Source organism: Lycium barbarum, chromosome 1, assembly GCF_019175385.1.
Source record: "Lycium barbarum isolate Lr01 chromosome 1, ASM1917538v2, whole genome shotgun sequence".
Taxonomy (NCBI): Eukaryota; Viridiplantae; Streptophyta; class Magnoliopsida; order Solanales; family Solanaceae; genus Lycium; species Lycium barbarum.
This window is the reverse complement of record NC_083337.1, coordinates 170341939-170354672: the sequence shown is the minus strand read 5'-3', so window position 1 is coordinate 170354672 and position 12734 is coordinate 170341939. Positions and strand designations below refer to the sequence as shown.

The following is a 12734-nucleotide window of genomic DNA, read 5'->3' as shown; positions in this document are numbered from 1 at the left end:
TAGACTTATTTTATGCACAAAATGATTTTAAGCTGGCCAGCCAAACACTCAAAAAAGCTGAAAACAACTTATAAGCAACTTATAAGCCAATCCAAACGGGCTCTTGATCCCAAAATCACTAACCCTAATATTTCTCCTAAAGATAGACATCCATAATAATAAATAATATTTATAATACTCCCCCTTGGATGTCTATTTGATAGATAATGTGTCTCGTTAAAACCTTACTAAAAAAAACCCAGTGGGAAAAGTTCTAGTGAAGGAAAAAGAGTACACATTTTTAATAATATGCCGTTGCCTCATTAAAAACCTTACAAGGAAAAACCCAGTGGGACAAAAACCTTGAAAGGGAAAAAGAGTACAACACTTATTAACTCCCCCTGATGAAAACTTCAATCCAAAAACTTGAATCTTCACATCTCAATCTTGTGAAACATTCCTTGTGCTTTTATGAATCCTCTTTTTAGTTGGGCTATGTATGCTGCTACATCTTCAGTCTTTGGATAGAGTTGCATTGGTATGTAATGTTATTGAAATCACTCCAAGTGCATTCCTGACTTGCTTTATAAACAAATGTTATCTATATATAATTTTACTGTCATGTAGAACAACATCGTACGACTATAATCCCTCATAGTCATAGCAAAATATATAAATGCATCAATTGCATAAAAATATGGCACTTCAGGACCAAAAAATTCTGCAAGTTTCTCATTTCACCTTCTTTCAACAGATAATAAATTGCTTTTGAGAACTCTTCAAGAGTTTCAATAATATTCAAGTAATCAACTTACACCAACAATATGAAGATTTTGATTTTCACAAAGACATAAGGATAAATAGAGTCATTTGTGCCCTTAGTCAGTAAATATTCATTTAGGTGATAAAATCGCGTTCACCTTGCTTCACTTAATTCATATAAGAATTATGAACAAATTTCTACAACGTGTATATGCTTCAGGCATTTAAAATTCTTTAAGAATTTTCATATAATTTTGTCAAGTAATTCATATAGGCTGTGATAACATCTATTTCTATTTAAATATGTGATATCTTCTGGTGTCTGGACAATAGGTCCAATAAGCTTTACGCTTACCAAGATGCGTCATTTCACGTGATAATAATTTCTACGTTAGCATGCTTTAATAGAAGTAGAATTTTGATCCTCACAATCTTTTTCAATATTGCGCTACATTGTACCAAGGATAACGTCGACGATATATAATTTGTATCGGTTCGCAATGTGACATAACTTATTGAGATCTCATCACTTCCCTTATTTTTTTAGGTACCTAAACCTCTTAGGTTTCATAAAGTGTTATATCGTAGGCTCTTCAAGAGCACATTGCCTCCTTATTATGACCATTTTTATCATTTGTTCCTTTCCTTTTCAAGGATTATTTCATTTGGAACCGATTGATCTAACATGTTTCATGCATGTTGTATACTCTGTCCTTCGGGACATCAATGTTAGTATGAGAATTTTGCAGCTGAAATATGAGACTAATTTCGGGTCAGCAATGCTTCGAGCATTTGATTTGAATTACCTTTTGAATGAAGATCATAGTAATGATAATTTACAACATATTTCAAAATTGCTTATTCCTCCCCCTTATGTTAGATAAACTAACATATATCTCATATTCTTTGAGGGAATCCATCTTCGCACATCATGGTAGATTAATTAATCATATACCATACATAAAAACTGTTAGATGGAAATATCTGGTTCCTAATCCTGACCCAATTGTGAGGGGAGAATTTAATATAATTTATTGGTCTGAAGCATACAAGTGATTTTGTATACCATATATCATATCTCAGACCAACACATAAAGCTTTGTTCTCATAAACAATGGTTTAGCTATTTATCGGAGGCATTCGACACCAAACCAACTTGAATATAAACCAGCATTAACAAGATGAATTATCTTGATTACATAATCTGAAAATTGTGCTCTCAACTCAATTATTTTGAGCAAGTAACTTTGCATATGTCAAACTGCAGGTTGACAATAAACACACATGTGACTGTCTTATCGATACATCTATTTGAGACATCACATAATAGGTGAACGGGCCCATATTCACCTTTTATATTTTTTTCAGAGTTGGAAAATTCAATCCCAACATTAGCCAGTATAATCCACTTATCATGAGAACAAGCAACAAAAATAAATTCTTGAAGAATCTTCTGGTTCTTCAATATATGTCAAATACTCAATCTGCACATTATATTTGAATCGGGACGGCCAAACCGCTCATGCCGACTAATAAAATTTATTTATACTAGTAAACTTTAAGTTTACCATGCCATGTTTGTTTTAGTAAACTTCTGGCTTACTATGACATGAACTCCTGTTTTGTATCAATAAACTTTTGGTTTATCATGGCATATGATTTCATCATACTTATATTTCTGTAGTACAATTTGGAGAATAGAGAGGGTAACTTTTCACATACATATGGCTTACACACTATGATTTTGAAGATATTTAGTCCTCCAATCATTTATAGCTTCAATATGATAGTCATTTACTTTAGTAAACTTCGGGTTTGCTGCAACTTGTGTTTTGATCATAACACCTTCATATATTACAAATTAGAACGAATGACATAATACTATATGAGCTCTTCAGGAGCCTTTAATTTATTCTCCATAATCACATATTTTTTGGACACCAACTAATGTCATGATCCTTGTAGACGAAACTTAGGCTGTTCTGGAGACCTTGATCATTAATTTTGTGCTACCAAATATTGCCTAGATACTGCTGGTATCTTAACAGAAATTTTAGTTAGACACTACTGATGTCATGAAATAAACAGTAATTAAACAGATATTTAAAGACAATACATTTTTAAATGCTCAAAAGTATCAGTTTTGTTTGTCATTGCCTGCCTTTTCCTCCTCGTAGTATGATGTAAAGTTACTCACTTTATGCAATTTAAGGAAAACAAAGAAACGTAATTGATAATAAAATTCAAGCAACTAATGGATTCAATAATTAACACACGAAAAGATTGAAAGAGAATAACTCCATATATACCTGGTGATCAGCAATCTTGACAACAACCAAGAAAAAGTATTATCATCTCATTCAGCAATCTTGACAACAACCAAGAAAAAGTATTATCATCTCATTCAGGGAGATTTGCCATTACTAATTATGAAGTAATTTTAAAATTCTACTACTTCAGGAGTAAATTTCAGATTTACGACTCCGGGAGTAAATTTCAAAGTCTCGATACATCAGGAGTAAATTTTTCAAAAGTTTCCTATTTCAGGATTAAAAAATAAAATATTCATAATATTTCTACTCAATTATTCTACCTCTTCTGGAGGTGAGACGTGATATTTTCATAACTAAGAGCACGTGTGTATTTATAATCTTTACTATTCATTTTAGGGAATGGATCTGTGTTTATAATATTTATCAAAAGTTTTCATTCTTCAAGAGTGAAACATAATCATCTGAACGTGCCTTAATCATATAATCATCTGAACGCGCATTAATCATATCAAATTATGATCACTTAGAATATCTTTTAAGATATTGCTACTTCAGGAGAAAAAATCGAGGCACACATGTAATATAGAGAATTTTCTAACATGCCTTCCTAAATAAACTCAAAATAAATCTGAAAAAATATTATCACTTCTGGTGATTAATGAAGACATGTGAAATATATAACCACTTTTGTGATGTCAATTTCTTATAAACTCTATTGGAATTCAAGTATATATTCAAATCTAAGATATTTATAAAATTGTCATAGAACTAATTCTATGCATTGATACACAGTAACTGGGAAACTCCAAGTTGTGACATGTGCCGATATAATAACAAAAATAATTTATTTACGGCAATTGGAACTTGCTAGTATAAAATATATAAAAAAATCGTTATAAGAGGCCTTCCAGTAAGATCATTATTAAGAAGGCTTCACATAATAATTGATATCAAAATACCTAAGGAAGATCATGTTCAAGTGGATGAGATGTCACTTACCAGATGTATTTTAAGCACAGAGAAGGAGACATGACCTTACCAACGATCAGATCGGCTTAATGTATTGTGCTGCTTTTGATTCTCTTCACTAGGAAATTACACCGACGGGGTTTGATTTTTGTGAAGAAGCAAATTTAATTCCACTCGAAAAATTAGAGACTCGTGCTGATAACGTGTTATAAAATAATAAAGCAAGCAAGAATAATATTGTACAAGACAGAAGAGATGAGATATATTTATTTCTCTTATTAGGGATTGATTTACAATGAAGGAAAACTTCTATATTTATAGGGGAAAAGTGACTTGATCCCAAAGTCACTAACCCTAATATTTCTCCTAAAGATAGACATGCATAATAATAAATAATATTTATAATAGATACATATAAATAAATACTTATAACAGAACTCTACAAATCAGTAGAATTAATTAAATCATAATATATATACATTTGCAAGTCATTGATTTTGCATTTAATTTCCTATCTATCGATTGCACATCTGGTTTCCTATGTACTAAAGAGACTGAAATCTCAGTTAAAACTTTCAGAAAGCTATTTTCAATAGTTAAAATTCTATGACTTGAATTATTCAGTACAAAATGCACAGCTCCAGACGTCATATTTAATTTATAGGCGCCAAAAAAATATTAAAGCACAAAATCAAGATAGGAAACCCGTTTAAATGTAAAATACACTCTTTTGAAAAAAGCAAACTCATTGTGTAAGAATTTCAGTTTATTTTCCATTTTGCAGCTTTGCCCTACTACCTGTCCTGACCTACTTCTAATTTTCTGAAAATGTGTTTTGACCCGCCCCGCCCTGACCTGCACCGTTAGGAGTTTGCCCTGCCCCGCCCCGCCTTACCCCAATTGCCCTCCCTAACAAGGAGATTCACATGTAAGAAAGTAAACACAAAAGTCAAAGGAAATTCAACAATTAGTATATATACATTAAAAAAAGTGACCTATATCTATACATGATCGATGAGGTAACTTCTCTTGATCTACAAGTTTAACTCTTTCATTCTTTTAATGTAGACATACTAAATGTTGAATTCCTTGACATCTTCGATAATTTTTCTTAATTTACAAATGGAAGTTATCTCCCGTTTGGTTTCTTCCCCCTTTTGTAAATGGAAGTTTCCTATGTTGGAAGCCTGATCAATGAGGTAACTTCTTTCGATCCACACCTACTTAAAGAAGAAAAATGTACATATAAATTACCATGATTATTTAGACAGCTCATATGAGACAAAACATGAAATGAACAAGTAATTGCTAAGTTAATGACTGAATTTGGGGATATAAAATATTAACTGATAGCCATGTCAACAAGCACCAGTGGTCTAGTGGTAGAATAGTACCCTGCCACGGTATAGACCCGGGTTCGATTCCCGGCTGGTGCAAAGATGTTTTTCCTTTTCTTACTTGACCTTATTTTTTTATGCCAATATGTATAGTCCAGAGCTGTAACTTTCATACCTTCTTTACTTAGCTAATAGCTAGTAGGATAGTAAACCACTAAAGAGAGAGCCGCAAATGAGGCCACAAGTGTAAACATTCTTTGGCTTGATTTGGTATCAAAACACCAAAAAAGCAAAGAAAGAGCTCATGTTAAGCAAACATAATCAAGGCAAGGGAAAATGGATTAAATAAAAAGGACATGCATGATGTTAATTACCATCTTAAAATTTATCCAAAGTACCGGCAAACACTTCCTTTAAACTATTGAAAGCAAATAGAAGTTCAATGTTAATGTGTTGTGCTGTCCTGCTGGGTAAGTTAAGTGTAGGCAAGCTAGGACTGGACTGAAAAGCAGTTCAAGCCCAACAGGCCTATAGAATAATGGGCCGGTCTTGGATCGGTCCAACCCACTTGCCACGTCCAAATGATTTACCGGATCTTCATATTTTTAGCCAGGTGACCTAAAAGAATAGGGAAAAGGACACAAATGGCCATCGGGCCCAAGCTATTGGCAACCGGATGGCCCAAGAAGCTTATTAGACATTTTTTAGCCTTTTTAAAATAATTTTATTTCGCATCCTTTATTCAACGAATTTCAACATAGGTATAGAAACCGTATCATTGTTGTATCGAAAATGTATTGTACGCATATAGAAACCGTATTATTGTTACATAGAATATGTATTCCTACAATATGTGTTTAGAAAATGTATCATTGATAAATAAATTTGTGTTTAATAAATGTTAAATCAACATATACTTACTAATTATACACATATTATACATGTTTTGGAGATTTTTGAATGCTCAATCAACTCATACTTACTAATTATACACATATAATACATGTTTTGGATATTTTTTGAATGAATTTTTTTTGTCCGCCTTTAATGGCGACTTTAAAAAAATCTGACCATTTGTAGTGAATGACCTGTTGGGCTAGCGCTTGTCAATAGGCCGAACGGTCAACTCGCGACATTAAGCCCAAACATGGGCCAAACAAATTTCTAATGGTCATGTAGTGTCACACAAGTTATATAGCAATATGTTGATTGTATATTATATACTGATTTATTATAAGTTATATTATATATAATGGTCATGTAGCGTCACATGAGTTATTGTATAGTTAGTTGATGGAATAGTACTTAACTAATGTAATGCCAAAAGGCCCGTGTGTCCTCTTTTTTATAAACTAATGTAACTGCTCTCTTCCTCTCGAAGGAATGTCGAGGTTAAAATATAAGATGCATTTTTCCTAGACGAAGCTACTCCATATTTGACCCTCTGGACTGTTTAAAATTCATCATATGAACAAATGGAAGTATTAAAAGTCAAATAAAGCTGTCGGTAAGTTCTAATCCGCGTGTCATTGTCTTATTAAAAGAAACTAAAAGTCCAGAAAGGAACAAAAAAGAAGCAGCAGTTCCCAGGTGCGGCGATCGGCGGGGAAAATAGTTAACAAATAAACATGGACAAATTATTTATCTTCCTTTTAAAAATAAAACGTAACCGTTCATTTTAATAACATGACAAATTACATAGGCCCCGCCACCCCTCATTATTTATTTTCCTCTCCTAACTACTACTTCCCCGATCATAATTTTCGAGTTCAAATTGAGAGAAATAAACAATTTCTTCGTAGGAAACATTATTAAAATGGCTTATCTTCTTCACTTGGAACTAATATACTAATGGAGAACTCATCTAGTCTAAGAATAAAAGTTTAAAGCAATCATACAGTACTAAAAAAATGGAACAATATAAAAATTGCATCATACTATTGACTATCGCATAAGCCACTAATATTTGTCCCCTTCAAACCCTACACATAGACCTTCCATGTCCCTTCTTTCACACTTATATAAGACTTTCTCCAAAAAATCCACCATTAGCCCACCTTTACATTTCATTTCTTCATCTTTTCCTAGTGTACTCGTGCACCCCATTAATTTCCCTTTTATTTATTTATTTTTCTATCTTTCTACCTTCTTTTAGTTTTTCTCTATTTGGCAATTGGCTATGGCTACTGGGACAGGGTCACCATGTGGTGCATGCAAATTTCTAAGGAGAAAGTGTGCTGTTGATTGTATATTTGCACCTTATTTTTGCTCTGAAGAAGGACCTTCTAAATTTGCTGCTATTCATAAAGTGTTTGGAGCAAGTAATGTGTCTAAATTGTTGCAACATGTCCCTTTGGATGATCGTTGTGATGCTGTTGTTACAATTGCTTATGAAGCACAAGCTAGGATTAAAGATCCTGTCTATGGCTGTGTTGCTAATATCTTTGCTTTACAGCAACAGGTACTTTAACTTTAATCTTTCAAAGTTTAATTTAGTTAGTTCTGTGAAACCCTATATATGTCATATGTGGACAGTGTAATTTTGTTTTGTTTTTAATAGTGTCATGTTACCTAAATGATAAACTAACTAACCGCGCGCATCTGTAGAAAATTGAATTAGTAACTTTGGAAATAGTTTTAACTTTCTGATAGTGTAAAAGGATTTTTGCATGCCTAACAGATCAAATATATAAAATGAAGTTAGATCATCCCTTTAAAAATTTATAATTAGCTAGTGTAGATTAGACTGATCATAGTGTAAAAGAATTCGATAACTAGTTCATGCATCTAGTTTGTTTTTATTTTTATTTTTATCGTCAGGTTGTTCATTCCCTCGTCTAAAGCCCCTCGCTCCACTCATTTTTGAACTTCTAATCAGACTTGGCCGAACTTGAAACGACATAGATCAAAGGGTCGTTCATTAGCCCTACTAGTCAAATACAGGAAAAAGAGGGATGGATTTCGACCTTGTTTTTTTAGGTCTCAGGCTAGCTTTTGTTTTGTGTCCTTTTTCATATTTGCATTTGTATTTCCTTAAAACCTTTGAAGCATGAAAGGGATCAACTATTTGCAAAAGATAGATTCAATTTAAACCAAATTCTTGTTAATGGGAAAATCTCTCTCCAACTAGCTAATTAGAATGATTAAGAAATAGGAAAAGAGGTAATTCTTATAATTGACCAGTTTTAATTATGGCTAGAAAGCATCAGTATGTAAAACAATTTCCTGCCATCATTTACATCTTACTCCATGATACTAAATAAACAAAAATGCCTGCATAGATAAAAACAAAATGTTTCAATGGGACATTTTTCAATTAGTTTTCTAGTTTTTAGGGAAATTGATTTATTTATTTATCTTGATATATTTGTCAGGTAGCTTATTTACAGGCTCAACTGATGCAAGTGAAAGGTCAGCTAGCACAAAACTTTATCAATTCAAACAATTCAGTGAATTCTTATAATAATCCTCATTGGAGCAACAATATGGCTTTAAGTGGACAAATGGCTCCAGCTAATCCAAATTATAATAATGTGAAGTCCAACTCATCACCACAAAGCTCATCACTGGAATCTGCTGATCATTATAGTGATAGCCATGGGATGAATATGCAAGACATACAAAGTTTAGACCATTTCTTGGAGTATCAAAATTATACAAGTAGCTAGGAATTAGACATTTTCACAAACAAGAGATTGGGTGAACTTCAAGCATTGGCTTTTAGGATGATGAAAATTTGTATCTTTTTTTTGTTTAATCTTTAGTGGATAAAGTTACTCGATAGTTATGCTAATACTCCCTCAGTCCCAATTTATGTGTCACTATTTGACTAGAGTTTAAGAAAGAAAAAAAAATTCTAAATTTGTGGTCCAAAACAAACCTTAGATATTTGTGTGGTTGTAAATCATCTGATCAAGTTAAATTGTTTCTATATTTAGAAAGGAGATATTTTTTTGGGACAGACTAAAAAAAAAGTATGACACGTAAATTGGAACAGAGGGAGTAACAATTAGTAAGTATCTAATGAAATAGTTATCCGTGCAAGTTGGTTCGGACGCGGTTAGAAGAATGAGTCCTCTTTCTTCGATCAACACGTTCGGAGTGGCCTTCCCTATCTCAATCATCATTCGTATATATAAGCAACGCAAAAGAAGGGTACAAAATTAAGTCGCTTGTTCTACCTCATGTTAACAAAGTCGAAAATAGTCATGTTTTCCACTTCAAAAGATTTGGCTCAAAATTAAATAAACAATGTGAAAGTGTGGCCTAACGATCTGCATTTTGCTTAGATAATGTAGACATCATTTGTCTTTTATGACTTATGAGAAGAAAAAGAGTTAGTGATAATAACTTAATTCTTCTAATAATAGGTTTATTTGAAAAAATGATTGCATCTTGAGCTAGGTAGTATACCCTTTCTTTCAGAGGTCTACGTACTGAGGAGGTTTGACATTATATTCCTTTTCATATTTATTTATTGCACCTTAATCTAGTAGCTACCTGCTTAATATTGCAGGTGGTATGTACTTGTCATTCTACCCACGAATTTTCTATAATAATTTATAAATCTATATCGAGAAAAGGACCAAAATCATCCATAATGTTTGGGTTTTGATCAAAATCATACATATTCTTTCACATGGTGCACTAATAGTACATTATGTTTGCATAAGTGGTGCACTTTTAGTCACAATCCAAAATAAATTTAACGGAAAAGAACAAAAATGCCCCTGAACTTTTAGAAAAGGTATAAAAATACCCTTTATTCATCTATTTTGCTAAAACTACCCCTCAATTCAACTTTTTGGCTCATTTATTCCCCTTGACTAACGGACAACACTAATTTTTATTTTTTAAAAAAAAAATTAAATTGCACATGACATTTTATTACTGAAAAATTGATTTATTCTTTTAAAAAGAAATCTGAAACCTTGGAATTTTTTTAAATTTGGAAAACTTTTTTTTAACGAGTAAAACCTTGACTAACGGACAACACTAATTTTTTTTCTTTTCAAAATGTGAAAAATTGGATTTTTATAAAAATCTGAAAAAATTAAATTTTTTATGGAAAAACTGTGTTTAAAAAAAAACCAGAAAACTATCTTTTTTTAAATCTAGAAGAAAATTATGGAGTATTAGTTTTGCACATTTTACTTAAAAAAACAATCAGTTTTTCATATTTAAAAATTGAATTTTCTAAAAAAAAATGGGGTTTCCACCCGTTAAATTTTTTTTTTCCAAACTTAAAAAAAATCCACATGTTTTAATGAAAATCCAATTCTGTTTTTATATATATATATATATATATATATATATATATATATATATATATATATATATATATATATATATATATATATATATATATAAGGCTTACTACATTTGTTTTTTTTAAAGAAATGGATGTTGAAAAATTATTTTTCCTTATTCTACAAATAACGATTTTTCAGATTTCTTTTTAAAATAATAAATCAATTTTTCAGTAATAAAATGTCATGTGCAATTTAATTTTTTTTAAAAAAAAAAAATTAGTGTTGTCCGTTAGTCAAGGGGAATAAATTCTCAAAAAGTTGAATTGAGGGGTAGTTTTAGCAAAATAGATGAATAAAGGGTATTTTTATACCTTTTCTAAAAGTTCAGGGGCATTTTTGTTCTTTTCCGTTAAATTTATTTGGGATTGTGACTAAAAGTGCACCACTTATGCAAACATAATGTACTATTAGTGCACCATGTGAAAGAATATGTATGATTTTGATCCAAACCCAAACATTATGGATGATTTTGGTCCTTTTCTCTTAAGTTCTCAGATAGAACACATGCGCTAGCAGAAATTTTTCAATTGGAAAATTTGTCGGATTTTTTGGTTTAAAAAAAAAAAAGAAAAAAAAAGTGGGATGTTACAGTCCCACGATTGTGTTTCATATTCAAATAAGGAAAATTTACTTGTTATAGCTACTTTTACTAACTATTTAATGTTAATAACTACCTTTTATTAAAATTAATAATAATAATAGCTAATTAATTTTCTAAATTACCCATTCTAGATACAACAGTAACTTCCACTTATCAGTTCTCAAATACACCGTAAATAAAGGTAAACACTATCCCAACTTCCCATTTTTGAAACACACGTAATATACGTTAGTTTCTCTCTCCCTTTCCATTAATTTTAGTCGTTTTTTTCTCCTCAGAATCTATCCATTACCAGCAAACACGATTCCACTACAATTTATTGTGCCGAGATTCGTGGGTGGCTGTGTATTTGTGTAAGTTTTCGTTATTTTGTGTATTTTAGTCAATTTAATTCAATATTCTTGACTTTTTTCAAAAATTTTAACTTTCAATGCTTAGGGTTTCCCACTTTGAGTAGTGAAAAACATCAATTAATGGCGGATGAAAGCATATCTGGTAGGGTTACAAGAGGTATCCCACATACTCTTCAAAATTTAGATTCCCCTTCTTTTGATTTGGGTATTTCTCAGCAACAACATGATGTTGATGCAACTTCTACTGAGAAATTTGTTGCTGAAAGGAGATCTAAGAAAATTCATGATCCTTCCAGAATCAGAAATCCTTCAACTGTTAATTTGGAAAAAAAATGATTTTGATTCTGCCACAAAGAGGAGAAAAACATCTGATGTTGCTTATACTAGCAAAGGGAAGAATGTTGTACAGACAGATACTGGAGAACAACAATTAACTATGAACAAGCAGGTATTTTTTCATTTGTTATATATATATATATTGTGAATAAATTTGTATTATACATGTTGCCCAAATTCGGTTAATGATTCATGTATTTTTGATCGCATCCGTAAGTATAGTTGCATGTATTTATTGATCTGAACAATTCATTAGTAGAGGGGATAGCATTCGTATGTATTTTTGTATTGTTTGAATTAGTTTGTATATGAAACATACATACCACTGTGTCATGTATTTCACTAACCATTTTTGTTATCAAAATATCAAACTATGTATCATGTATTTGTAATTCCTCACATTTGTGTATTTTTTCAATTTAATAACAGGTTATGTATGTTTTAAAAAGCAGGCATGTGTAAGTGTCAGATAAAAGGGGTATTTGTTCAACTTTTGTCAGCTAAACATCTTAATAACTGTGTTTTTGTTTGCATGTATTTATTGATCTGAACAATTCATATGGGATAGCATTCGTATGTATTTTTGTATTTGTTTTGAATTAGTGTTGTATATGAAACATACATACAAATGTGTCATGTATGTCACTAGCCATTTTTGTTATCAAAATATCAAACTATGTATCATGTATTTGTAATTCCTCACATTTGTGCATTTTTCAAATTAGTAACAGGTTATGTATGTTTTAAAAAGCAGGCATGAGTATGTGTCAGATAAAATGTGTATTTGTTCAACTTTTGTCAGCTAAACAGCT

General features: G+C 31.4%; 1 protein-coding gene and 1 non-coding gene across 2 annotated transcripts; both read left to right on the top strand.

The window, feature by feature from the left end:
* The first annotated feature begins 5348 nt into the window (after nt 1–5348).
* On the top strand, nt 5349–5419 carry TRNAG-GCC (transfer RNA glycine (anticodon GCC)). Its single transcript has one exon. It is a non-coding gene; the product is annotated as a tRNA-Gly (tRNA).
* A 1957-nt stretch (nt 5420–7376) lies between these two features.
* Nucleotides 7377–9188, top strand: LOC132626736 (LOB domain-containing protein 16-like). The gene is made up of 2 exons (XM_060341713.1): nt 7377–7781; nt 8695–9188. The coding sequence occupies exons 1-2, from the start codon at nt 7500–7502 to the stop codon at nt 8986–8988; spliced, it is 576 nt and encodes a 191-aa protein (XP_060197696.1). The 5' UTR covers nt 7377–7499; the 3' UTR covers nt 8989–9188.
* Nucleotides 9189–12734: the final 3546 nt, after the last annotated feature.

Excerpts from the sequence above, each read along its gene's own strand:
- LOC132626736 (XM_060341713.1), top strand. The coding sequence starts at position 7,500 with ATGGCTACTGGGACAGGGTCACCATGTGGTGCATGCAAATTTCTAAGG. Across the intron at positions 7,782-8,694 it reads TCTTTGCTTTACAGCAACAG|GTAGCTTATTTACAGGCTCA; the intron begins GTACTTTAACTT and ends TATATTTGTCAG.